The 25291-nt window shown below is 41.4% G+C and overlaps 1 protein-coding gene and 1 pseudogene across 2 annotated transcripts in view; one reads left to right on the top strand and one right to left on the bottom strand.

Moving 5' to 3' along the window:
- WDR47 (WD repeat domain 47) overlaps positions 1 to 25291 on the bottom strand; it is an 87133-nt gene that overhangs the window by 21735 nt on the left and 40107 nt on the right. Inside the window, exons 4-8 of one of the 2 annotated variants that reach the window (XM_004620044.2) lie at positions 24130 to 24235; positions 20188 to 20990; positions 10828 to 10954; positions 5163 to 5341; positions 1288 to 1548 (exon numbers count right to left, since the gene is read on the bottom strand). In XM_004620044.2, the coding sequence (XP_004620101.1) occupies positions 1288 to 1548; positions 5163 to 5341; positions 10828 to 10954; positions 20188 to 20990; positions 24130 to 24235 (1476 nt within the window). The remainder of the gene's footprint in view (positions 1 to 1287; positions 1549 to 5162; positions 5342 to 10827; positions 10955 to 20187; positions 20991 to 24129; positions 24236 to 25291) is intronic. The other variant, XM_004620045.2, reaches the window with a different exon arrangement.
- Positions 19079 to 19177, top strand: LOC129405284 (U6 spliceosomal RNA; annotated as a pseudogene).

Below are 25291 nucleotides of genomic sequence, written 5' to 3'. Positions count from 1 at the left end.
TTAATATCAAAAAAAACACTAAATGAATTTATTCTTTCAATATTGTAATAGTTGGGAGAAGGAGCAAATGGTCCTCACTCACTGACCATAGTCAGTGCTCTCTCTGACTATGGAGTGGGAACACTGATCAGGGATACCAAGCATGGCTGCAAGGAGACAGCAAGCAGTCATATAATAAGGAGGTTAAGACAAAGTCCATTTATATTTAGATGTCAAGTAACCCATTTAGTCCCAGATCCGGCTTGCTAAGCATAAATCCTATCCCACCCAGACACTTAAAACTGATCTTTAGGAGACAGATTTGGCAGGGAAGTTACTAATTGCACAAATTTAATCTCCAGCACTACATAAGGCCTCCCAAGCCCCACCAGGGGTGATCCTTGAGCACAAAGCCATGAATAAACCCTTAGCACCAGCAGGTGTGGTCCAAACTCCCCACCAAAAGAAGATCACCTTTTTATTTTTTTTGCATTTTGGGTCACACCCAGTCTTGGCTCTGCACTCAGGAATTATCCTGGTGGTGTTCGAGGGACCACATGGGATGCCAGGGATTGGACCCAGGTTGGCCGCATGCAAGGCAAGAACACCCTACCTGCTATACTATCGCTCTGGCCCCTATCCATTTTTTTTTTTTCCCAAGAAGATAACTGTTTAGGAAACTATCTGTCCCAAGAAAAACAAAGGGTCACACAATGTTTCTACATAATAAGCTTTTTTGTTAGGACAATAATCAGCTTTTCTTTTTCTTTTTCTTTTTGAGCCAACCCCATTGGTGTTCCAGGTTCACTCCTGGCCTTGTGCCCTTCAGGGATTACTTCTGGCAATAATCACTTGCTTTACAAGCAATTGAACCCAGTTCAATCCCCAGCACCTTGTATGACCCCCAATAATTACTAGGAGTGACATTTGAGCACAGAGCCAAGAGTAAGTACTGTGTATCATTGGGTGTGGTCTAAAAAACAAAAGGGAGAGAAGGGGACAGAGAGAGAGACAGAGACACACAGAGAGAGAGAGAGAGAGAGACGGAGAGATTCAACTTTTATGATATATAGATTTATTAGCTAGAGAGAAGTTATTTGCAGTTTTTAAAAATCATTTACATTTGGGAGCTGGAGCAACAGCACAGTGGGTAGGGCATTTGCCTTGCACATGGCCGATCCAGGTTCGATTCCCAGCATCCCACATGGTCCCCCAAGCACTGCCAGGAGTTATTCATGAGTGCAGAGTCAGGAGTTAACCCCTGTACATTGCCTGTGTGACCCAAAAAGAAAACAAAAAATATCTTACATTTGGTTGCCACAAGGAGGTGAATCCTCAAGAAAAGGTATATGATTTGTTGACCCAGAACTTCGAGGGGTGCTTGTGTAGATATTTGAGGCATCGTGAGTTAATCTCTGACTCGAGTCTTGGGGTGGTGTAGCAAAGCTTGTTACAGAAGAATTATTTGAACCATTGCCTTTATTTCCATTGCATTGCTGGTTTAGTGCTGGTACCTCATTACCCAGGCCATCCATTCCAATATTTAATTCACCAAGCTTTTGAATGGACCTATAAAACAAAACAATGCAATTATTATTTTTAATAAAAACATAAGGTGTTAGGACATGGCTCAGTGGCAGAGCATAGGCCAAGTGTGTGTAAAACCCTCAGTTCAATACCCAGCATCACACACACACAAAAAAAATAATCAATAAGAATCACATTCCTAAGACAGATACAGATGACCAAACATTTTATAAAGTATATCCCATGTCCTTTGACATAAAAATCTATGGTGAAAAAAAAAAATCTATGGTGAATTTAGAACTAAAATTTATTACAATAGTTTAAGACATAATCAAGACACAGAAAGATGACCTAAAATTTCCTATATTGCACGTAAAGGAGAGAGGTATCATGGGTATCGCTGACATTTTTTTTTATTGAATCACCATGTAGAAAGTTACAAAGCTTTCACGCTTAAGTCTCAGTTATACAATGCTCGAACACCCATCCCTTCACCAGTGCACATATTCCACCACCAAGAATCACAGTATACCTCCCCTTCACCCCCCAGGTCCCCACCCCGCCTGTGTAGCTGATAAATTTCACTTTACTTTCTCTTTACTTTGATTACATTCAATATTTCAACAAAAAACTCACTATTATTGTTTGGACTTTCCCCCCCAAAGTCGGACCTGCTGAAAAGGAAGCATTTGATAATTTGTTTTCCATTGCTGAGAATGAAGAGACATGAGGTCATGCAGCCGCAATAGCGGCCATATCGGTGACTTTTTAAATGTACCTTTCACTATTAAAGCAGAGAAACAATCTTGTTTCTTCTGCTGTATAACTTTGTTTGAGGGAATGGCCATACCCAGCAGTCCCCAGGGCCTACACCTTGCTAATACTCAGGGGTCACTCCAGGCAGAGTAGAGGACTATGCAATGTCAAGGACTGAACCCAGGGCTCCTACATGCAAGGCATACACTCCAGCTCTTTGAGTTATACCCATCCCTATGTAACCTTTATTTTCTGGACAAATATTCTGGGGGATCTGGAGCATACCAGAGGCTGTAACTAGGTCAGTGCCCAGGGGAGGTCATGTGGTACCAGGAACCATACCAGGAACTCCTGCAAACCACATTCACTGGCCCTTTGATCTATGTCCCCAGTCCCCTGCATAAATTTTTAATTTAAGACAATTTCCTGGGGCTGAAGAGATAATACAGGGGTTAAGACATCTGCCTTGTCAAATTCCAGGCTCAAGGGATAGGGGATGAGCCAGTCCTGCTCAGGCCCCATCCCCATGGGACCCTGGAGGTCACGCCCATAAACTGCCTCTGGCTCCTACTTAAGCTCCTTGATCCAGAGACACAAAAGAATCTCCTAAGGAAGAGGCGAGCTGCAGATTTCTCCAGACCCTAATTATCTAAAATTTTAGAATTCTAAGGTGCACACAGCAGCAGCACGACAACTTATGCTATTCCTAACAAGCAATACAAAAGAGTATGGGGGAGACTGTCTGCCATAGAGGCAGGGGGAGGGATGGAATGGGGGCGATACTGGGGACATTGGTGGTAGAAAGATGTGCACTGGTGGAGGGATGGGTATTTGATCATTGTATGACTGAAACTCAAACATAAAAGTTTTGTAACTATATCTCATACTGTTTCAATTTTAAAAAATGTGGAAAAAAGAGACATTTACTTTGTATGCAGTCAGTCCTGGTTCTATACCACATTTGGTTCCACAGGCACACCAGGAGTGACTCCTGAGCACAGAACTAGAAGTAACTCATAAAATCCTATAACAACTCTTTTGTCTTGTTTTTGAGCCATACCCCACTGTGCTCAGGGATAAATCCTGGTAATGCTTCTGGTACCATATGAAGTGCTGGGGATCAAACTTAAATCAGCTGAGTCCAAGGCCAGCAAGCACCTTATCTGCTTACTATCTCTTCAGCCCTACAACTCATTTAAATACACAATTCAGGCTTACTGTAGCACTGTAGCACTGTCCTGTTGTTCGTGGATTTGCTCAAGCGGGCACCAATAACATCTCCATTGTGAGACTTGTTGTTACTGTTTTTGGCATATCGAATACGCCACCGGTAGCTTGCCAGGCTCTGCCATGCAGGCAGGATACTCTCGGTGGCTTGCTGGGCTCTCCAAGAGGGATGGAGGAATCGAACCCGCGTTGGCTGCATGCAAGGCAAACGCTCTACCCTCTGTGCTATTGCTCCAGTCCCAGGCTTATTGAGTTTTTTAAAATACACTGAAACTAGAGATGTGGCTTAAGGGGTAGAGCAAAGTTTGGCATATGCAAGGCCCTGGGTTTGATACTTGTTACCACATTGTCCTCAGCACTGCTAGATGTGGTCCTCCATAGCAATAAAAACAGATAAAGAAATCATTTAAAATACAAAATACTTGCAGTACTGGGGTAGGAATGGAGCGATAGCACAGCAGGTAGGGCATTTGCCTTGCACACAGCCGACCTGGGTTCGATTCCTCTGTCCCTCTTGGAGAGCCCGGCAAGATACCAAGAGCATCCCACCCACATGGCAGAGCCTGGCAAGCTACCATGGCATATTGGATATGCCAAAAACAGTAACAAGTCTCACAATGGAGACATTACTGGTGCCCACTCGAGCAAATTGATGAACAATGGGACAATAGTGCTACTGTGCAGTACTACAAAATACTTGGGGCTGAGGCAATAGTAGAGTGGACAGGGTATTTGCCTTGTATACAGCAGACCCAGGTTCAATCACTAACACCCCATAAGGTCCCCCAAGCCTGCCAGGAGTGATTCCTGAGTGCAGAACCAAGAGTAAACCCCTAAGCAGCATTGGCTGTGGCTTAAAACAAAAAATAATAATAATAATAATAATAATTAAATACAAAATACCATATATATATCCTGAAATTAAAAAAAAATGTAAGTTCGCATTGCTTCGAATAAAATGTTAGCCATTTAAATATATTGAACTCGAGAGAATTAACACGGAAGCACTCAATAATACAAACCATAACTAATCCTTAGCATAGTACTTATTATGAGTCAGGTACTGCTGTAATAGCACAGCAGGTAGGGCGTTTGCCTTGCACATGGCGGACCCAGGTTCAATTCCTCCGTCCCTCTCAGAGAGCCCAACAAGCTACCAAGAGTATCCTGCCCACACGGCAGAGCCTGGCAAGCTACCTGTGGCATATTCGATATGCCAAAAACAATAACAAGTCTCACAATGGAGACGTTACTGGTGCCTGCTCAAGCAAATCGATGAACAACGGGACAATAGTGCTACAGTGCTACCATACTTAATCTTCAGGGTAACTTAGTGAAGTAGGTGAAACAACAGGCAAAATGAAGCTAAGAAACCTTTCTCTAGGTGCTCAGTTACTCTGAGACAGAACTCGATCTACCTGGCTGGCTGCTACCAGCCCAGACTTTCTCTGAACCACCACATTCTTCTGCCCTCAGTACTGGGATGTCATAGGATGCTTAAAAGAAGGACAAAACCAGCTGAGCCATCAGAAAGTTGTAACTGGAAAACAGTAACTACACGTAACCTGAAATGTGTAAAAAGCCTTAAAATTTCAAACTATATTACTGCATGCTGTTAGTAACTTAGTTAATACTTCTGTGTCTCTTAAAAAGTGATCAAACAATAAACCAACCTATTAAGGAATTGTTCGGTAAGATTCTGTTGCTGATCAGGACCATCTTCCTGATTGACACCTCCCTCAAGCAGCATCTGTTGGTATATCTGTCGCTGTTGCTCCTTCTGTTCCAAATGTTGTTGATAGCGCAATCTTTGCCTATAATATTCTTGAAACTGCTCTGTTGAATCTCGAAGCTTAAAAATATTAGAAAAAATTATATATTTTAGCAGACCATGACTGAGGATACAGCCTCATTCAACTATAACTTCCTTAAATGCTGAATGAAATAAACCAACAGTTGTAATTAACAATTAGAAAATACTTCCCCTATTGCTCTTTGAAATATAACAGTATTGAGGAGTCTTAAAGAGTTATGCAGATCAATTAATTTGCTTTATCCCTCAACAAGAAACTAAAATAACTGTAATTCTGGGATATTTGACTAATGCAAACTAAAAATGAAAATCATAGTTGCCAGAAGAATAGGGTTAGATAATATGAAATATATAGATAAGAACTGCATCTATTATTTGAATAAATATTAATTAAGAGGCCAGAGAGATAATACAACAGATAAGGTGCTTGCTGACTCAGGTTCAATCCCTGGCACATATTGTTCCCAGAATGATTCCCTAAACACAAAATGAAGAGGAAACCCTGAACATAGCTGATGTGACCCCCCAAATCAACACAAACAAAAGATTTAATAAATTGCATTAATATTTAATAAACACTATTAAACTTGTCCAAAAACTTCATATAAGCATGTAAATAGTTTAACAGGTGATTCTAGAAATAAATAGACAATTTCCCTCAAAAACAGCATTTTAATTCAGGTTTTATGTTGCTTTCAAAAGTAAGCAGAATAGATGAATGTTAAACTTAACAGTTTCAACTTCCTCGACTCTTGTAAAAGAACGAGTGCTCAAATGCTCAGGACTTAGAAAATTAACACCACTGTTAGCAAAGAAAGACTTCCCTGTCTGGGCCCTGGTGGTATTCCATGGTTCACATGCATTGGAGTTACGCTGGACCAAATTAACTGTCTCTAAAATTGGCGAACACTGAGTATAATCAAGAGGTGGCACAGTTAACTCACACTGCCCCCCTTTTCTAGTGTAATAAGCCCTCTCTGTTTTATAACTCACACCAATAAATTGAGACAAACTAACCTATATGTTAGTTTAAAAGTCTCTTAGGGACAGAGAGATGGTACAGGAGGAAGTCACTTGCCTGTATGCAGTTCACCTCTGTTAGAATCCCCAGGATCCCATATGGTCCCCCCAAGCACTGAGCCAACAGTAAGCCCTGAGCACCCGAGGGTGTGCCCCCCCGTCCGCAAATATAAAACCTGCCATTATAACCATTTGAAGAATATAACCAGTGGCATTAATTACAACTATACCCACAATATTGTACAATCATCATTACTGTCTACTTCTAAAGCTTCAACACCCCAGACAGAAACTACAACCATTAAACAGTAACTCCCCAATTCTCTCTCCCCTAAGCTTCTGGTAATCTCTATTCTACTTTCCGCTGTTATAAATTTGCCTAGTCTAGATATCTCCTAAGCAGAATCATACAATATTTGTCCTACTGTATCGAATTTATCTCACTCAGTTTATCTTTTCAAGGTTCATCTCTATATAGTGCAGGTCAGAATGCTATTTTTAAGATTAAGTAATATTCCACTGTATGGATATAGTACTGTTGCTAATCCATTAATCAGTGAGTAGATTTGTTTCTACCTTCTGGCTACTAAAATAATGCTGCTATGAATCTACAGTTATAGGTAACTATTCTGAGTTCTTGCTTTCAGTGTTTATGGATATCTAGGAGTAGAATTTATGGGTCATAAGATATGTTTAGCTTTTTAATTTCATCTTTGTTTTGTTTTTTGGGGGGCCACAGCCAGCAGAGCTAGGGGCTTACTCTTACCTCTACACTCAAGGGTCACTCACTCCTGTCAGTCTAGGGGGAACGATATGGGATGCCAGGGACAGATCTATTTCTCCAGTCTCTATGTTTGGCTTAAACCACAGTGACCACCTACATTCTAAGCGGGCAATGTCTGAGGGACAGAGACAATATAACAGGTCGTGTTCCTGCCTTGCAAACAGTCAATCCAGGTTGATCCCTGGCATCCTATCTTGCCTCCTAGGCCTGCCAGGAGTGATCCCAGAGTGCAGGAGTAAGCCCCAAGCAGCTCTGGGTGTAGCCCAAACCCCCCAAAATAAAATAAATCAGCAAAGTATGATTTACTTGAAAGTTACACAGTCCAACTTTCTGTAATCCTCAGCAATACGTATTTTCCACTGCTTTTATTTCATCTGATTTTTTTCAGATGGACTACCAAAGTCATTGTGTTTTTGAAAACTTTTCATTGACTGAGGTTCTGTGATTTATCTACTATTAACAATGGTTTCCCATGTGCAATTCCAATACCACATTACCAGTGAATCTTCTGCCTTCCACCAAGGTTCCCAAAGCCCTTTCCTTCAACAGCCCCCAGCTGACTTGTGTGGATCAGCTTTCCTGTTGTGCTGCCTTTGGCCCTTTGTTGCTACTTTGCTGTGTATCTTGTTTATTTATTTATTGCTTTTTGGATCACACCTGATGAAATTCAGGGGCTGCTCTTGGCTCTGCACTCAGAAATTTCTCCATGGGGGATCATAAGGGATGCTGGGGAATCAAACCCAGGTCAGCCCTGTGCAAGGCAAATGCCCTACCCACTTACTATCTCTCTGTCCCCTACTGCTCTGTATCTTTAAGTTCCACATATGAGAGACATCAATCTGTATCTATCCCTTTCCTTCTGACCTCACTCAGCATGATATCTTCCAGTTCCATCTGTGTTGAGGTAAACTGCATGATTTTGTCTTTTCTTAGAGCAGCATAATATTCCATTGTGTATATACCACAACTTTTTGACCCATTCATACCCAATTTGGCATTTAGATATTTTCCACATCTTGGATATTGTACATTGTGCGGCAGTGAACTTAGGTACACATATATCCTTTCAATCTAATGTTTTGTGTTTGGGAAACATATACCAAAATGTAATATCACTGGGTTATATAGGAGTTCTATTCCCATATCTTGGAGACCCTCATATGACTTTCTTTAGCGGCTGAACCAGACGACACTCCTACACACAGTGGATAAAAGTTCCTTTCTCACCACAACCCTGTAATGGGTTTTGTTTTTTTTGTTTTGTTTATTGATTTGGGGCTTGGGGGAGGAGGGGTTTGACTTTTCTGGGTGACAACCAGCAATGCTCAGGACTTACTCCTAGTTTTGCACTCAGAAATTACTTCTAGTGGTGCTCAGGGAATCATAAAGGATGCTAGGCATCATGTTCATCGCAGCACTGTTTACAATAGCCAGAATCTGGAAACAATCTGAGTGCCCGAGAACAGATGACTGGTTAAAGAAACTCTGGTATATCTACACAATGGAATACCATGCAGCTGTTAGGAAAGATGAAGTCATGAACTTTGCATATAAGTAGATCAACATGGAAAGTATCATGCTAAGTGAAATGAGTCAGAAAAAGAGAGAGAGAGATATAGAAAGATTGTGCTCATCTGTGGAATATAAAACAACACAGTAGGAAACTAACACCCCAGAATAGTAGAAATAAGTACCAGGACGTTGGCTCCATGGCTTGGAAGCTGGCCTCACATGCTGAGGGGAAAGGCAGCTCAGATAGAGAAGGAAACATCAAGTAAAATGTGATTGGAGATCCCATGCGGGAAGGGAGATGCGTGCTGAAAGTAGACTAGAGACTGAACACGATGGCAACTCAATACCCATAGTGCAAACCACAACACCCAAAAGGAGAGAGAGTACCTGCCACACAGGCAGGGTGGGGTGGGGGGATGGGTTTGGGGGTGGGAGGGATACTGGGTTCATTGGTGGTAGAGAATGGGCACTGGTGAAGGGATGGGTTCTCGAACATTGTATGAGGGAAACACAAGCACGAAAATGTGTAAATCTGTAACTGTACCCTCACGGTGATTCACTAATTAAAAAATAAATAAATATTTTTTTAAAAAAAGGATGCTAGGCATCAAACCCAGGTTGGCACATGCAAGGCAAATGCCCTCCCCACTGGACTACGGTTCTCACCCAGTTTCCAGACTTTTTGATAATGGCATATGGTCATAACACAATGTTGTTTTGATTTGTATTTCCCTAATCATGAATGATGAGAATTTTTTTATGCCTCCTGGCCATTGTATGTCTACTTTGGAAAAGTATCTGTCCATCTCCTCCTCCTCTCCCCATTTTTTAGATGGGGTCAGTGGATATTTTTGTTGCTTTATAAACAGATCTTGGATATTATCCCTTTACTAGTATACTATGTGCAAATAATTTTCTCCCATTCAGTACGGTGTTACAGACTGAGTTTCTTTTGTTGTGCAAAGATTCTAATTTGATGTGGCCATATTTGTTTCTGTTTTTGTTGTCTTTGCCTCTATGGTCACTGTGTCAAGACACTATTGAGGTCAATTTCCTAGAGTTCTGCTGATGCTTTCTTCAATGTATTTTATATATTCTAGTCTAATCTCAAGGTCTTTAGTCCACTGGCTCTGTGCTTAAAATGACATTTGGAGGTGCTCAGGGTACATATGCAGTCTCAAGGATTTAAACTGAGATCTTGAACTGGGTTGGTGAGATGCAAAGCAAGCACTTTAACCTTGTACCATCTCTTTAGTATGACTGTGTTTTAGTTATTTATTTTTTTGGACCACTCTTGCATCTTTGAAATTTGGCTTGCCAATATTTTGTTGAAGATTGGCTTCTAGGGTACAGCACTTGCCCGGCACATAGTCAACCCAGGACCAAAACCTGGCACCAAATATGGTCCCCTGGGCCCCACCAGGAAGATCCCTAATCACAGAGCCTCTAAGTCCCAAGCACAGCTAGGTGTAGCTCCAAACCCAGCCCCCCCCCCAAAAAAAAAAGAAATGAAGGGAGGTAGGGAGGGAGAGAGAAGAAAAAAGGGGAGTGGAAGGGAGGGGAGGGGAGAGAAGAGGAAGAGGGAGGAGAGGAAGAGAGGAGAGGGAGAGAGAGAAGAGAAAATTGCATCCCATACGGTTCCCTGAGCACCACCAAGAGTTATCCCTGAGCACAGAGCCAGAAGCCCTGAACACCGTCAGGTGTGCCACCATCTCCCACCTCCAAAAGAAAGAAATTCTTTATAAATGTAACTCTATATAAGAAAAAAATTATACCCTCTAATAAAATTTTTTTCAAAACACCAAAGGAAAACGTATCTGGAACTCAAATGCTTACATAAAAGAATTATTCTATAAGTATCATAATTTTCTGTTTATTAAATCAAATTAGTAGTAGACAAAATACATAACTCAAAAAAATTGCTATTCACATTAAATGTGAGTTGAATTACTTGAACCCAAAACATGTAAGATTAATATCATTTGTAGTGTTTTAGATTATTAATAAACTTGTCTGTTTAAAATTTACACATTACACAATTACATATAAAACATCTGTATTATTTAGGAAGACGGGAGAAAAAAAGCTACTAATAAATTTTACTTCCTCTTACTCACAAATTTCAAAACTCTTTAAGTCCTATCAAGCAATGCTATTTATTCCTTACAAAGAAACTAACTCTGAAAGACACTAGATACAGCAAATATACCTCATTTTTTTCTTGCTTAGCTGGTCCTGGATCTTGTGCTCCATTTGCAGGTTCTTTTTCTGCAACTGAACTCTGGCCCAGGGTTTCACTGTTAATAGGCCGCTGTGTCTCAACAGGTGTATCACTCCTTCCAAAAGACACACAAAAAAATAAAATAAAATAAAATAAAATAAAAATAAAGACGTGAGGATGAGGAAGTGTATTTCAGTTTAAAGTACTTTAGTTTAAAATAATAATATTTTCTCTAGGTGTTTGTAGATGCTAAGATAAATTTTCTTAAGCATGCCGCAGGCTACAATGTGTTTATAACAGAAAAGCACTAGATTATTAAGCAAGAAGGTAGTCCTATCTATAGAAGATAGTAAGATACAGGTTTCTGCCGGGAAGGCAAGCTGGGAGGTAGGGGTAAGGGGGAAATGAGGACATTGGTGGAGGGAAGTGGACACTGGTGAAAGGAACTGGTGTCCTAGGAACATAGTATACCTGAAACTCAATTATGAGTAACTCTGTAATTCACAATGATTCCATTTTTTTTAAAGCTACAGATTTCCACCTATAATAAGATGTATGTCCTTGGGAAAATCATTCATATTCTCTTGGCTCAGCTTCATCTGTAAACTGAGTAACAAGTATGATAATTCAATACCTAAATTCTCTTAATGAATTGTATTCTGGATTTTATTTTGTTTGTTCTTTGGAGCACACCTGGTAGTAGTGTTCATGGCATAATCCTGGCTCTGCTTTCAAGGATCACTCCTTAGCAGGGCTGGGGGTCCATATGTGGCAGTGCCAGGAATCTAACCTGGATTTGGTATATGCAAGGCAAGCATCTTACCCACTGCACTATCTCTCTGGCCCTTAATGAATTTTTAACCAGTGATTTTGTTATTGAAACATTAATTTTTCCTCTAAATTACTTAAGCAAAACTTGAGGGCCGCAGGGACTGGAGCGATAGCACAGCGGGTAGGGTGTTTGCCTTGCACGCGGCCAACCAGGGTTCGATTCCCAGCATCCCATATAGTCCCCCAAGCACTGCCAGGGGTAATTCCTAAGTGCAGAGCCAGGAGTAACCCCTGAGCATCGAAGGTGTGACCCAAAGAGCAAAAATAAATAAATAAAAATTGAGGGCTGCAGAGATAGTACGGCAGGTAAGGCACTTGCTTTGCACCCAATCAACCCAGGTTCAACACCCAGCACCTCATAAGGTCCCCTAAAAGCCTACCAAAAGTGTTGCATAAGTTCAGAGCCAGGAGTAAGCCCTGAGCACAACCAGGTATGGCTTAAAATAAAACAAACCAAAACCAGTTAAGCAAAATTTTAAAATTACTGACATTTTATTAAAAGGCTTCCTTCTGTCTATTCTGTTTGTGTTTTGTTTTGAACACTGGTCGTGCTCGGGGCCTAATCCCAACTTTGTGCCAGGGATCAAAATGAGGTCGAGTGCATGCAAGGCAAGTGCCTTAACCCCTATACTATCTCTCCAGCACCTCCCTTTGTCTATTTGCATTTAACATAGAAACTCAAGGAATACTTATTTTTAATGTAAATTAATTAGTAAATTTGATATCATATGTTAGATTTCTTGTGATATTTTTCTAAAATAGTAGAAATTTCTAGACGTTATGGTACACCATAGGAGTAAGTACAAAAGTAAAGCGATCACTGCTTTAATGGAGTTTAATTACAACAAGGGCTTATCAATGGCCTCTCCAGGCAGAAGTACATAACACTCAAATCTAGGGGCTAAGGGGCTAGGAAGATAGTACAGTGGCTACAGTGTTTGCTCTGACAGCAGCCAAGTAGAATCGTACCCATGACTGACCCAGGTTTGATCCAGGAACCCTATATGGTCCCCTGAGTACCACCAGGAGTGATCCCTGAGTACAGTGTGAAGACCTAACCCTGAGCACAGCTGGGTTGTGCTTCCAAAACCAAAAAGGAGAGAGAGCATGAGTGAGAGAGATAGCAATAAAATATCAATCTCAAATCTAGGGTTCAGGAAAGCAGAATTAAATAGTCATTTTTGAGGTACCCTATACTGTGCAATAATATGCCAATGACCATCTGAAGCCTGTATGTTCACAAAACAAAAATTTTGAGTTACTAATATAGCTAATAAGATGACTTTCATTAGGGGCTAGAGTGATAGTACAGTGGGTAAGGCAAAAAGCCAAAAAAAAAAAAACCTCATTAAAAACTATTAAATGTAATTTTGCAATTTAAACAGCACTCATACACACTATTTCATTTATCTTGTACAATAATCTGTGAAATAGGTTATAACTCCCATTTCATAGACAGAAAACATTAAAAGAAAATGCCTGTCCTACAACAGCATAGCTAATAAAATTAAACTAAGCTTCTTTGGATATTTTTTTGGTTTGGCAGCCACAACCAGTGGTGGTGCTCAGGACTTACTCCTGGCTCTACGCTCAGGGATCATTCCTTGTAGGAGTCAGGAGACGGTATGGGATGCAGAGATGAAACTCGGGTCAGCGAGTGCAAGGCAAATGCCCTATCAGCTTCACTATCGCTCCAGCCCAAATTAAACTGAACTTGAACCATGTTTTCAGACACCAATCCGATGTTTGTCCAAGACAGAGAATACTTTCATTTTATTTTGTTTTTGCCATTTAATTTTGAGACCACTACGTGAAATAGTCAAGATTACATAGAATTTCAGTGGATTTTTCTTTTGTGTTTATTTGAATGAAAAGGTAATTCTCAAAATGTCACACCTTTCTTTCTAGGTTTCTTTCTGGACTTCTTGTTTACTATAGCTATGAAATTTATATTAAGCACTGATCATTTGTCACTCTAAGAGAAACACCATTTTATCCCCAACTTGCAGTTAGACACAAATACTTTTCAACTCTAGCTCCAAAAATGTACTACCTACAAGTAGAAGTCTCTTTATGCTGCATCTTCAATATTGAGTTTCCCAATATTATAAATGCCTTTAAAACAAGGTGAATTTTACAGACTTCAGCAATAGCTCAAGGGGCTGGGCACATGCAGGAAGCCTGGGTTCAAACTCTGGCACCACCAGGCCTCCCAAGTATCCCAGAAGCAACTTCCAAGCACCACAGGCTGTGCATCTCCCCCCTCTGCCCCTCAAAAAAAGGGTAAACTTTTCTCCAAACAAAATGTTACTGTTTTCTCTCTTCCTTCCATTCTATTGCTGCTGCTAGAATGACCAAGAGTTGCACACACCTGGTTTTAACCCTTGCACACATCCTCACAGGGGTCATTACATTGGGTTGCGGTGCTTGCACACTTCAGCTGAAGCTCACTGGGTGGCACACACTTCAGCTTCAATGCCTGTACACACTGGCCTGTGGGGCTTTGGAACCGCCACACTTTGCTGTGCTGTCGGGGAGTCCAAATGAGAGTGCCAAGATGGCACCATGGCACATGGGGCATGCTGAGGGTCAAACTACCAGACTCATGCTTAGAGAAAAGGTGCTCAAAGGGCTCCTCCAACTAAAATTTTAATCCAAAGCACAGGACTGGAGCTATAGCACAGTGGGTAGGCATTTGCCTTGCACACAGCCAACCCGGGTTCGATTCCTCCATCCATCTCGGAGACTCAGGCAAGCGACTGAGAGTATCCCACCCTCATGGCAAAGCCTGGCAAGCTCCCCGTGACGTAGTCGATATGCCAAACACAGTAACAAGTCTCACAATGGAGACGTTACTGGAGCCCACTCAAGTAAATCGATGAACAGGACGGGTGACAGTGATACAGTGCAGTGCAGCTCTGCCAAAACATGTTATTAGCAGCCCTTCTGAAACATTATCCTTAATGAAAGTATATGCTCTGAAAGGAAGAAATTTATATTAAGTATTGATCACATATTTGTCACTCTAAGAGGAACTTTATCTCACTTAGCCAGGCAGCACCCTTGACTTGCTAAGTGAGAGGGAGTAATGGGAACTCAGAGAGATTAAGTAACTCCCTAGGTCATATAGCTGTGCAGGTGACACAGTAATTGGCAAAGCTATTGTTCAAAACCAAATCTAATCCATCAACCACATCCTATTCATCATTCCTCACTGCTCTGCCTCTGATTCTGCCAATATCAGAAACATGACGAATGCTCACTACCGCTCAGCTAATAACACTGGTCTTACCAACATTATCACATGTCACATTTTACCTTTTTGCCTATTTCATGTCTAATAACTTACACTCTACTTCCCATCTTTATCTAGGCATTCCTCAGTGTCTATGACATTCTTCACACCAGCTCAGGAAGAGTCAGATTTGGTTGAAAATTTTAGCATCTCCCCCACCCACCCTGGGTCATAAATACAGTTGCAGTATTCGTACTCACTTGGCCTTGATACTGGCTAGGGATCACACACTGGAGTTGCAGTGCTCATACACCAGGTCTCCAAGGCCTATACTCTTTTAGCTGTGGTGCTCATGCACGTTCTGTCTCTGGTGCTTACTGGAGATTAGAGATCAGAGATCCAAGACACACTGGTACTACATTCAGCACATTTGAGTAGCACTAGGCCTCACACTTGCAAGGCAGGCTCTTATAGCCACCAAGATATTCACCAGGACCAATCTTTTTTCATTAATGGCAAAAGTACGTGGGTCAGAGAGACAGTACAGAAGGTAAGGCACTTGTCTTGCATGTAGCTGACTCTAGTTTATCCCCAGCACTGCCTAACATCCCTCAAGCAGGCTAGAGACCACAGCTGAGCAAAGAGCCAGGACAAACCCCTGAGCACCAATAGGTGTGGCCTGATCCCTGCCAAAGTCAATAGCATGCAAATCTGAACATGCCATTCACCATACTACAAAAAAACTACTGTCATCTTACGTGCTATGAAAACATCAGAGCTTGGTTCAAAGGGATTGAAAAGTCCAAGAAAAGCTTAAGATGGCTTCACATACTCAGGATTCTATTCATTTGTGAATTAGTTAGATGTTACTAAATTATGCTTATTCTTTCTCATCACTGCCTATGATCCCTACCCTTCAAGCATGAAAGATAGCAGCAATATGATGTTTAAGAAATCACCCAAGACATTATAAATGCTTCTTCCTTGACTGACTCTAGAATTCCCCTTTCCTCTTTTTTTTTTTGGCCTCATCCACTCATGGGGCTCAAGATAACACAAAGTCAATAGTAATATTTCATATTATCAATTCTACGTATAGAAAATCAGCCATACAATATCCTTAGAAAAGTGAGACAGAAGTTTTTTAACCCTTGAAGTAAGGAATTGCTAAATAGGAAACTACTATTTCAGGCCCGATTTGAAGGAAAAACTTGAGTGGTGGCCTTAACATCTGACTTACAATAGTACAACCCTACCCGCTGTACTATCGCTCCAGCCCCAACATGTATAATTTCTAAAATAACAAATTAGGTAAAATTTTTAATGATGATAAAGTCATACAATTCAATTCAAATTCACATCATTAATCTCTGGCCTCAATAGATGTTTAAGAACATAGGGAAATATTTATAATTCTTCTAGTAAATATTATAAAAATATATACTGTGTGCATTTCCAATTTTAAAAAAATTCATAAAAAAATACTGGTGATGCACAGGAGAAATAGTACAGCAAGTAGGGTATATGACCAACCCACATTCAATTCCCAGCACCCTAGATAGTCCCCCAACCTCCACTAGTAGTGATTCCTAAGCACAGAGCTAGTCGTAGTTCTAGGCACCATTGGTGTGACCCCAAAATAGAAAAGAAAAAAATACTGGTTATCTAACTGTGGGGTTCTCTAGCATTTTAATTCTCATAGCACAGCGGGTACGTCATTTGCCTTGCGGCCAACCCAGGTTTGATTCCTCCATCCCTCTCAGAGAGCCTGGGAAGCTACCGAGAGTATCTCGCCTGTACGGTGGAGCCCAGCAAGCTACTCGTGGCATATTCGATATGCCAAAAACAGTAACAAGTCTCACAATGGAGATGTTACTGGTGCCCACTCAAGCAAATCGATGAGCAATGGTATGACAGTGATACTCTTCTATACATGAGAAAATGTCTTCAATGCACAGGTATTGAGTTGACAACCAACAAAATGACACAGATATAAAAATATAAAATCAGCATCATGGAAGTGTAATTTTTTTCTCTTCCTTTCAATTTCCAATTAATTGGACACCTGTAAGTGAACAAAGCACCTTGTACAACACATTGGAGCACCTGAGAAATCAATGCATCTGTGTACCCATTAGTGGGTTAGTTGGGTCAAAAAGGAGTGGAGAATTCAATAAATAAGATATATAGAAGACAGCACTGAAACAGAACAGATTATGTATCTGGAAAAGACAAATACAACAAGGTTGGCCACAAAAATTTGGAAAGTTATTCAAATGAAAGAAGAAAGAGGACTAAGATTTTAAAGAAGTGAAAAAATCCTATAGGAATTGTTGTACTTTATTAAATGTGCCACCAGAAAATTAATAGATATACTAGAAAGAAGAGAGAAGGGAAGCAGAGGTATTATTCAAATAAATAATTGCTGAGGAGCCAGAGAGATAGTACAGTGGGTAAAGCGCTTGCCTTGCATGTGGCCAACCCAGGTTCAATCCCCAGCATTCCATATGGTCCCTGAGCACAGAGTGCAGAGTGCAGAGCCAGGAGTAACCCCTGAGCACCACTGGGTATGATGAGTAACTAAATTAATAAACAAATGTTGGAAACTTCCCAAACTTGGGAAATTTAATATACAAGCCAACAAACTCAATACCTTAATTTTTCAAAGTAAAATTAGGTCTCTAAGACATATTATATAACTGTCAAAAGTCCATGATAGGGCCAGGGAGATAGCCTAACAGGCTGGAGTGGCTGCATTGCATGCAGGAGCCCTGGGTTAGAACCCTGTAGTACAGAGTCCCAAAAGCACCAGTAAGTGTAGAAAAAAAAAGTATGTGGGGGCAGGAGGCAGGGTTATAAAGCGTTCCACCCTCAAAAAAATTTTTTTAAAGATGTGGCGAGTCCAGAGAGATGGCTCAGGAGTTCAAAGCGTGTGTCTTTCATGTGCAGGGTCTTGAGTTCAATCTCTGGCACTGTGTGTCCCACTGCAGTACTGCCACTAGTAGGCCTGAAAACCCCTGACCATCACCGAGTGCTGCCCTGATGGCCCTTGAGCACTGCTGGGTGGCCCCCACATCACTGGGTCTAAGCAGTGCTGCATCGCTGCAGAGTAGGGCATTTGTCTTGCATGCAGCCAATCTGGGTTCAATTCCTAGCACCATATATGATGTCCTGAGCCCCACCAAGAGTGAGCCCTGAGCACAGAACCAGGAATAAGCCCTAAGCAGTCAGGTGTGCACCCCCGCTACCTTTGGCTTCCTCCCATAAAAAAGACTCATAATAGGTTTGGGACATAGCTCAGTCAGGAGACCACTTATTTGCCTTGCATGTGTGATATGTGTGATGCCCTGTGTTTGATTCCTGGCACCGCACAAAAATAGCAAACACTGACTCAAAGAGATATATGCCACTCATGTTCACTGCAGCATCCTCCCTTCTTCCCTTTGCCTTATTACGGGGTGACAACAGGGAGCAGTGCCTGCACACTGGGTCTTGGGTTGCACACTTTAGTTGCAGTGCTTACACATGTCTCCTAAGGCTCAAGCTCATTTAGTTGTGCTATTGATGCACATTCTGGTTGTAGTGCTCACACACCCTCTGCACATCTTCACTGCAGCACTTGCCAGGGTTGGAAACGTTAACTGTGGTGCTATCACACACTAGCGACAGCGTGTCAGAGATTGCATGCTCTGTTGTGGCATCAGGAATCTCAAACAGGAGAGATGCCAGGACACACAGTGCATGTGGACAGCACCAAAGACTGAACCCGCAACCTCACACCTGCAAGATAGGTGCCTTCTGCCACTGAGCTATTCCTGGATCCCCATCACAGCATTACTCGAAGTAGATGAGTCAGAAGCCTTAGGTAACCTAAATATCCAACAATGCATGACTGGATAAAGATGGGGTATACAGACACAGTAGAACAGTAATCAGCTCTTTATTTACTTCACTGTTTGCCTCCTCCTGAAACTTTTTTCCCCTGAGTTAAGGTAACAAAATAAAATAAATATAAAATGTTGACATTTGGAACAACAGTGTTGAATTTTGAGAATATTATGCTAAATAATGCTCTTTGTTTTTGAGTTTAGTCAAAAACAAAAAAGTATATATGATTTCATTCCTATGTGGGGAAAAAAAAGCCAAAAAATACACATACAAAAATAAACTCGGGTCCTCACTTCAGCAGCACATATACTAAAATTGGAAGGATATAAAGAAGATTAGCATGGCCCCTTCACAATGCAAATTCGTGAAGCGTTCCATATTTTTGTGATGTGACACTCGGAGCCTCACGTGATGGGGGGTGGAACTGGCCCCTCTCCCCTCCCCTACGAACCCCGAGTTGCCGCCCATGAATGGCTCCTGGCTCCTGAACGGCATGATCCCAGAGGCACACAAAACAATCTCAGAACCCAGCGGCTTTTGGCAGAAATCCCTACAGACTTATTACTAAAATATCAGAAATCCAAAATGCTCTTCATATCAGCAATAGAAGACAAATTATCTAATGATGCCTTTTTGGTAGGTCTGAATGTTGGAGAAAATTCCAAATAGTAATGGTGGGTCTTTTGTCGAAATACTGAATGTCATCAAAGCAGAGAGAAAGTAAGGTGGAAATCATCTGCCACATAGGTGGGGGGGAGGAGTGGGATGGGATGTATACTGGGGTTCCTGGTGGTGGAGGGTGTGCACTGGTGAGGGGATGGGTGTTTGATCATTGTATGACCAAGACTTAGACTGGAAAACTTTGTAACTGTTCTCACGGTGATTCAATAAAAAACATAACAAAACAAAACAAAAAAAACCTCAGACAATAAGAACTATATAGTGATATAAAATAGATAAATCAAGTAAAGGAGGGTGCTAAAGCAATAGTACAGGTACCTGCCTTGTATGTAGCTGACCCCATTAGAATCTCAGTACCACATATGGTCTAACAAGCATGGCCAACAGTAAACCCTAAACACAGCTGAATATGGCCTCAAAAAACCCAAATATAAAAAAATAATAATAATAAAGGGAGTCAATTGCAAGGTGAAGGATTGAAACTATACTTTTGGTAGTGAATATAATGCGGTCAGATGCTGGTTTATAATGCTTAAACCTATATATTATAAACCTATGTTACCTATTTTTTTAATATTTAAAAATCTCTGTAAAGCTTGAAGGATTAACTTTTCCAACTATAGAGTCTAAAACATTAAGAAAAAAATTATCTTAATAAATAGCTTAAGATTATGGCACTATCGTTTCGTAAGTATTTGTGAGCAAATACTTACCGTTCAGGGGATTCTTCATAAATACTGTGGCATTCTGTATTCTCAAGCATGAGACTCCTACTGAGGTTCTGTACACCAGGATAGTGAAAATTAGCAAATGAATGTGACATTGGAGAGGTTTTGTTTCCAAGGTCTGAGATTCTCTTATCGTGACTGGTGAGTCCACAGGTGAGGCCATCTAAAGCGGGATTCAGAGAGCGGGTCATATAGGCGTCAGCTGACTGAGGCCTTCTCATTGGAGAGGATGGATAGGGAGAAAGTTTGCTGATAAGAGGAGTCAACAGATCAGCATATGCAGCTTTTGTGGGCTTCAGAAGTTTGTCAACATGAATATTTAGCATTTTTTGTTCAAAAGCACAAGAGAAGACAGAAGATGGTAGATTCTGAAGCCACGACAATAAGCTCAGATCCAAATCATCACAACCATTCCCACATAAGAGATCAATGCCGAGAAGCACTTCACTTTCTGTAATTTCTTCTCCTGTCGCTTTACTCTGACAAAATTCTACACAACATTCATAGAGCAGGCCCTTCATTACAAGCTGAAATAAACGATTATTACTTGCTTTAAAACCAGCCTCACTTAGCTTTCTATCAGCAGGAATGAATTCTGCAACCATAACACAAGCCTCCTCAAAACAGTGGACTCGTGCCGTGCTGGGATTCCAGTCCTTAAACTCAGCATGATTGGTCAGACGAGGCAAAGTCAAAAGCAAACAGAGCTTGCTATAATCATCTTTCGAAGGACAGTACTCTTCCAGGGCATGTAAACATTGCACAGCCTCCTGCATGGTAAATTCCAGCTGTAAGAAAAACATGCAATCAAGATAGAGAAATGCTGTGACAAATGAAAACTATTAGTATTTTACTTAAAGAATACTTGACAAACTATTACAAACTAATTGTGAAAAAATTAAACTCTAGAACCAAGAAAATGTATTGATCATGTGACAACTTTCAAATTAGAAGCCAAAATGGTCTCATTAAAACAAAAAGATTCAATAACTTAATTAGCACATTCATTAATTTTTATATATATATATATATATAAACATTCTCGAGACCAGAAAGATAGTACAGAGGGTAAGACACTTGCTTTGCATGCATCTGACCCAGGTTTGATCCTGGGAACCCCATATCGTCCCCCAATCCCATCAGGAGTGATACTTGAGCACAGAGCCTAGAGTAAGCCCTAAGCACTACCCAGTGTGGCCCAAAAACCAAAAGCAAACAAAAATATTTAGGGCCAGAGAAAGATTTCAAAGAAGTAGAGTATATAATTAGCATGTAAGAGCTCTAGGTTCAATCCTAGGCATGACTTGGTCCCTGGAACAATGCTGGGAGTGGCTCAAGAACACTTCCCCTCCTAAAAATGTGTTCTTGGGGACGGAAAAATAGTACAGAGTGTAGGGTGCCTGCCTTAAATGCAGCTGACCTAGGTCGGATCCCGAGCCCCATCAGGTGTAATCCTTGAACACAGAACAGGAATAAGCCCTGAACACTGCTAGGTGTAGCCCAAAAATAAACAAATATGTAAGTAAGTGTTCTAGAACTAGTGTTCTAGAACTAAGTATGGCTCAAAGGCAGAGCACATGCCTGCTATGGGTGAGATTTTAGATTGATCCCTGACACCATAAACACACCACAAAAATTAAAGGCCCAAGAGACTGCTCAAAAGGCTGAGAATATTCTTTACTAAACACCAGGAGGTCCAAATTCAATCTCTGACACTACATGGTTCCCCCAAGCCATCTCAAGCAGAGCCAGGAGTAGCCCCAGAATTGCTGGGCATGGCTCCAAACAAAAATAATTAGATGACTGGGAAGATAGCTCAAAGAGCAGATACAGATGCACTGCATGCAGGCCCAGATTCCATTCCCAGGTTTGATCTCTGGCACCACATTTACTCGGCACCACCACCAAAAACCTGGAAGCTCTGCTTTTGTAGGACTTCCTGAGCAGACAGGATATAGCACCAAATGAGAACAAAATAAATGGCTGATTCAAACTTAATTTTTCAAATGCATGATGATAATAATTGGTCTTTCTTGGAGGGGAGGGCAGGGGGAGTTAGGCCACATCCAGCAATGCTCAAGGATTACTTCAGGCGTTCTGCACTTAGGCATTATACCTGGTAGTGCTCAGGGGGCCATATACGATACAAGGCAAGTGCTCTACTTGCTGCACCATCACTCTGGAGCCAATAATTGTTTGCTTTTTGACCTCGGAACCACACCTAGCAGTGCTGGGGGTTACTCCTGGCTCTGTGCTGAGGAAATCATACTCAGGGCTAGGATATCAAACCAGTGTGAAATGAATGCAAGGCAAGTACCGAAACCTCTATACTATCTCTCCAGTCCTCTATCTGTCCAGTCCTCTTTCCACTATTGAAAATTATTCTCTAGCAAACATTTCTCCTCACACATGAAGGTCATCAAGGAAATATTCTTTTCTTAACTTCAAAGAACATTTACTGACAATAAACATTTCCTTGGTTTGAATGTGACAAAACTAATATTAAAAACTAATATTAAGGGGCTGGAGTGATAGCACAGCAGGTAGGGCATTTGCCCTGCATGCGGCCGACCCGGGTTCGATTCCCAGCATCCCATATGGTCCCCCGAGCACCACTGGGAGTAATTCCTGAGTACATGAGCCAGGAGTAACTCCTGTGCATCACCAGGTATGACCCAAAAAGAAAAAAAAAAACAACTAATATTAAAATTTTAAGAGTACAGGGCTGGAGAGAGAGTTCTTGCGTGTCACACACTGAAACCGGGTTCAAATCCCTGGCACTCCATATGGTCCCCTGAGCCTGCCAGGCGTGATCCTTGAGCACAGAACCAGAAGTAAGCACTGAGTACCAGTGGGTGTGATCCAAATATCCCCCACAAAAAAAAAAAAATTTTTTTTTTGTTTTGGGCCATACTCAGCAATGCTCAGGGCCGACTGCTGACTCTGTGCCCAGGATCACTCCTGGTTTGCTACCTGGCACATATGGAGTGCTGTACTATTGCTCCAGCCCCAAAACAAAAACACTTTAAAGTAGGGACTATGGAGCACTGCTCTGAAAACAGGAGTCCAGGGTTTTATTCCCAATACCACATGGTCTCCCAAGTACAGAGAAGGAGCAACTCATCAGCACCACTGGGTGTGACCCAAAAACTTAAAAAAAAAAAAAAAAGTAAAACTTTCAAAGTAACTTTCTAGTGGGTTGGGAATGTAGCTCAGTAGAGTACATGGTTTGCATAGATGAACACTGAGTTTAATTGATTCCAAGCACCAAAGAGATACAGACAGAGAGACAGGACCCCCCTCCCCACACATAAACCAATCAAGTTTTTTTTTCATACTCTCTAATGCTTGGGAGTTACTCCTGGCTCTGCGCTCAGGAATTACTCCTGGAGGTACTTGAGGGACCGACTATATTGGCTGCCAGTGATCAAACTCAGGTCGGCAATGTGCAAGGCAAGTACCTTGCCCAGTATACAATCTCTCTAGGCCCCATCCCCAAAATAATTTAATACCATTAACATTTTTATTTCTGGGGGCCACATGTGGTGGTGCTCAGGTGCAAGGTAAGCAACCTACCTGATATACTATCTCTCCAGTCCCATACCATTAAATTTTCATACAAACTAAAACCTCTGGGATGGGGGAGGGGCACAGTGGGGGTTTTAAGTCACACCTGCAGTGACTCTGTGTCAGGAGCCATTCTTGGAGCTACTCTCTGGCCTCTAAGTCACCTGAATGAGAGAGGAGTATATTCTCCCAAGCTGACCAGTGTACATCATCTGTATATCACTTATAAACTATAAAACAACTTTAGAAGCACTAAACTAAAATCATTACATCCCAGCTCATAAAGACTTTGAAAACTCATGATATTCATCTATTCTTTTAATGAATAAAACATGACAGAAACAATACTATGGCGCAAACCTTCAGGAATAAAAATCTTACATGCTGGGGCTCATCTTCTGCTGACATTGCATTGTTAACACATAAAGCTTCCAAAAATTTCTGCTTCAAGATGATATAGCGAAACCTGCAAAATATAAATAATGAAACATTAAAATCATTACAAAAACAAGTGACTATAAATAAAATTCAAATTCCATCAGGTAAATAGGCTGGGATTTCTTAGGTTAGTTTTTTGAAAAATTACTTTTTCAGGCCCCCTGGGAAGGCTCAGTGACTAAATCACCTAAGAGCCAGGGAAATGGTTCAAAAGGATGAAACCCGTATTCTGCATGTGGAGCCCCAATTTAATTCCCAGCACTGCATGGTCCCCTAAGCATCACAGGGGATGGATGCAGTGAGATGGGAGTAACCCAGAACACTGCTGTGTTCCAAAAACAAAATAATCCCTGCCTTGCAAAACCAAGACCACGAGTTAAACCCTCAGTGCAGCCTACTTGCACAGAATGTGGTTTGGGCAACTGTAGTATCTGGAACCTCTGACACAAGAACAAAATATGTGATGTCTGTGCACAGCCAGTCCTGTGCAAGAACCACAACTCAAATGGGTGATCACCTGGAAGCAACATAATCTAAGTTGTGCGAGTACTGTGATCAAAAGCATGGCCCCAGAAGACCCCCAGGAGCACTACTAGAACATGCACATGAATGTGTGCACTAAATGAATGTGATCCCCAGAAAGCAGGTGATCAAGCACCACAGAAGTGTGTGACTCCTAGGGAGCACCACAGCCAAGTCTCTGAACACTGCAACCAGATATGTGGCCCATCAAGCACACAACCAAGCAAGACATGTTGGATATTGGGCCACACATGGTAGTGCTCATGTGCAAGGCTAGCACAAGCCCTGGTCACTGCAATCACAGCCATAGAGAGGAGGAAAAGAGGATACTTAAAATGCACATATAAATGAATACATTTTTAAGAAGTAACCTTTTAGAGGCTAGAAATGTGACTCAAGAGGTGGCAGATGTGTACTATCACTCCAGCCTAAAATGTAAACAATTACTGTGAACAACTCTATAAAAATAAAATTTAAATTTTTTTTATTTAAACAAAGGGGGGCTGGAGTGATAGCACAGCAGGTAGGGTGCTTGCCCTGCATGCGGCCAACCCGGGTTCGA

Source organism: Sorex araneus, chromosome 5 (genome assembly GCF_027595985.1).
Source record: "Sorex araneus isolate mSorAra2 chromosome 5, mSorAra2.pri, whole genome shotgun sequence".
Lineage (NCBI taxonomy): Eukaryota > Metazoa > Chordata > Mammalia > Eulipotyphla > Soricidae > Sorex > Sorex araneus.
This window is presented reverse-complemented; position numbering and strand designations above follow the sequence as displayed.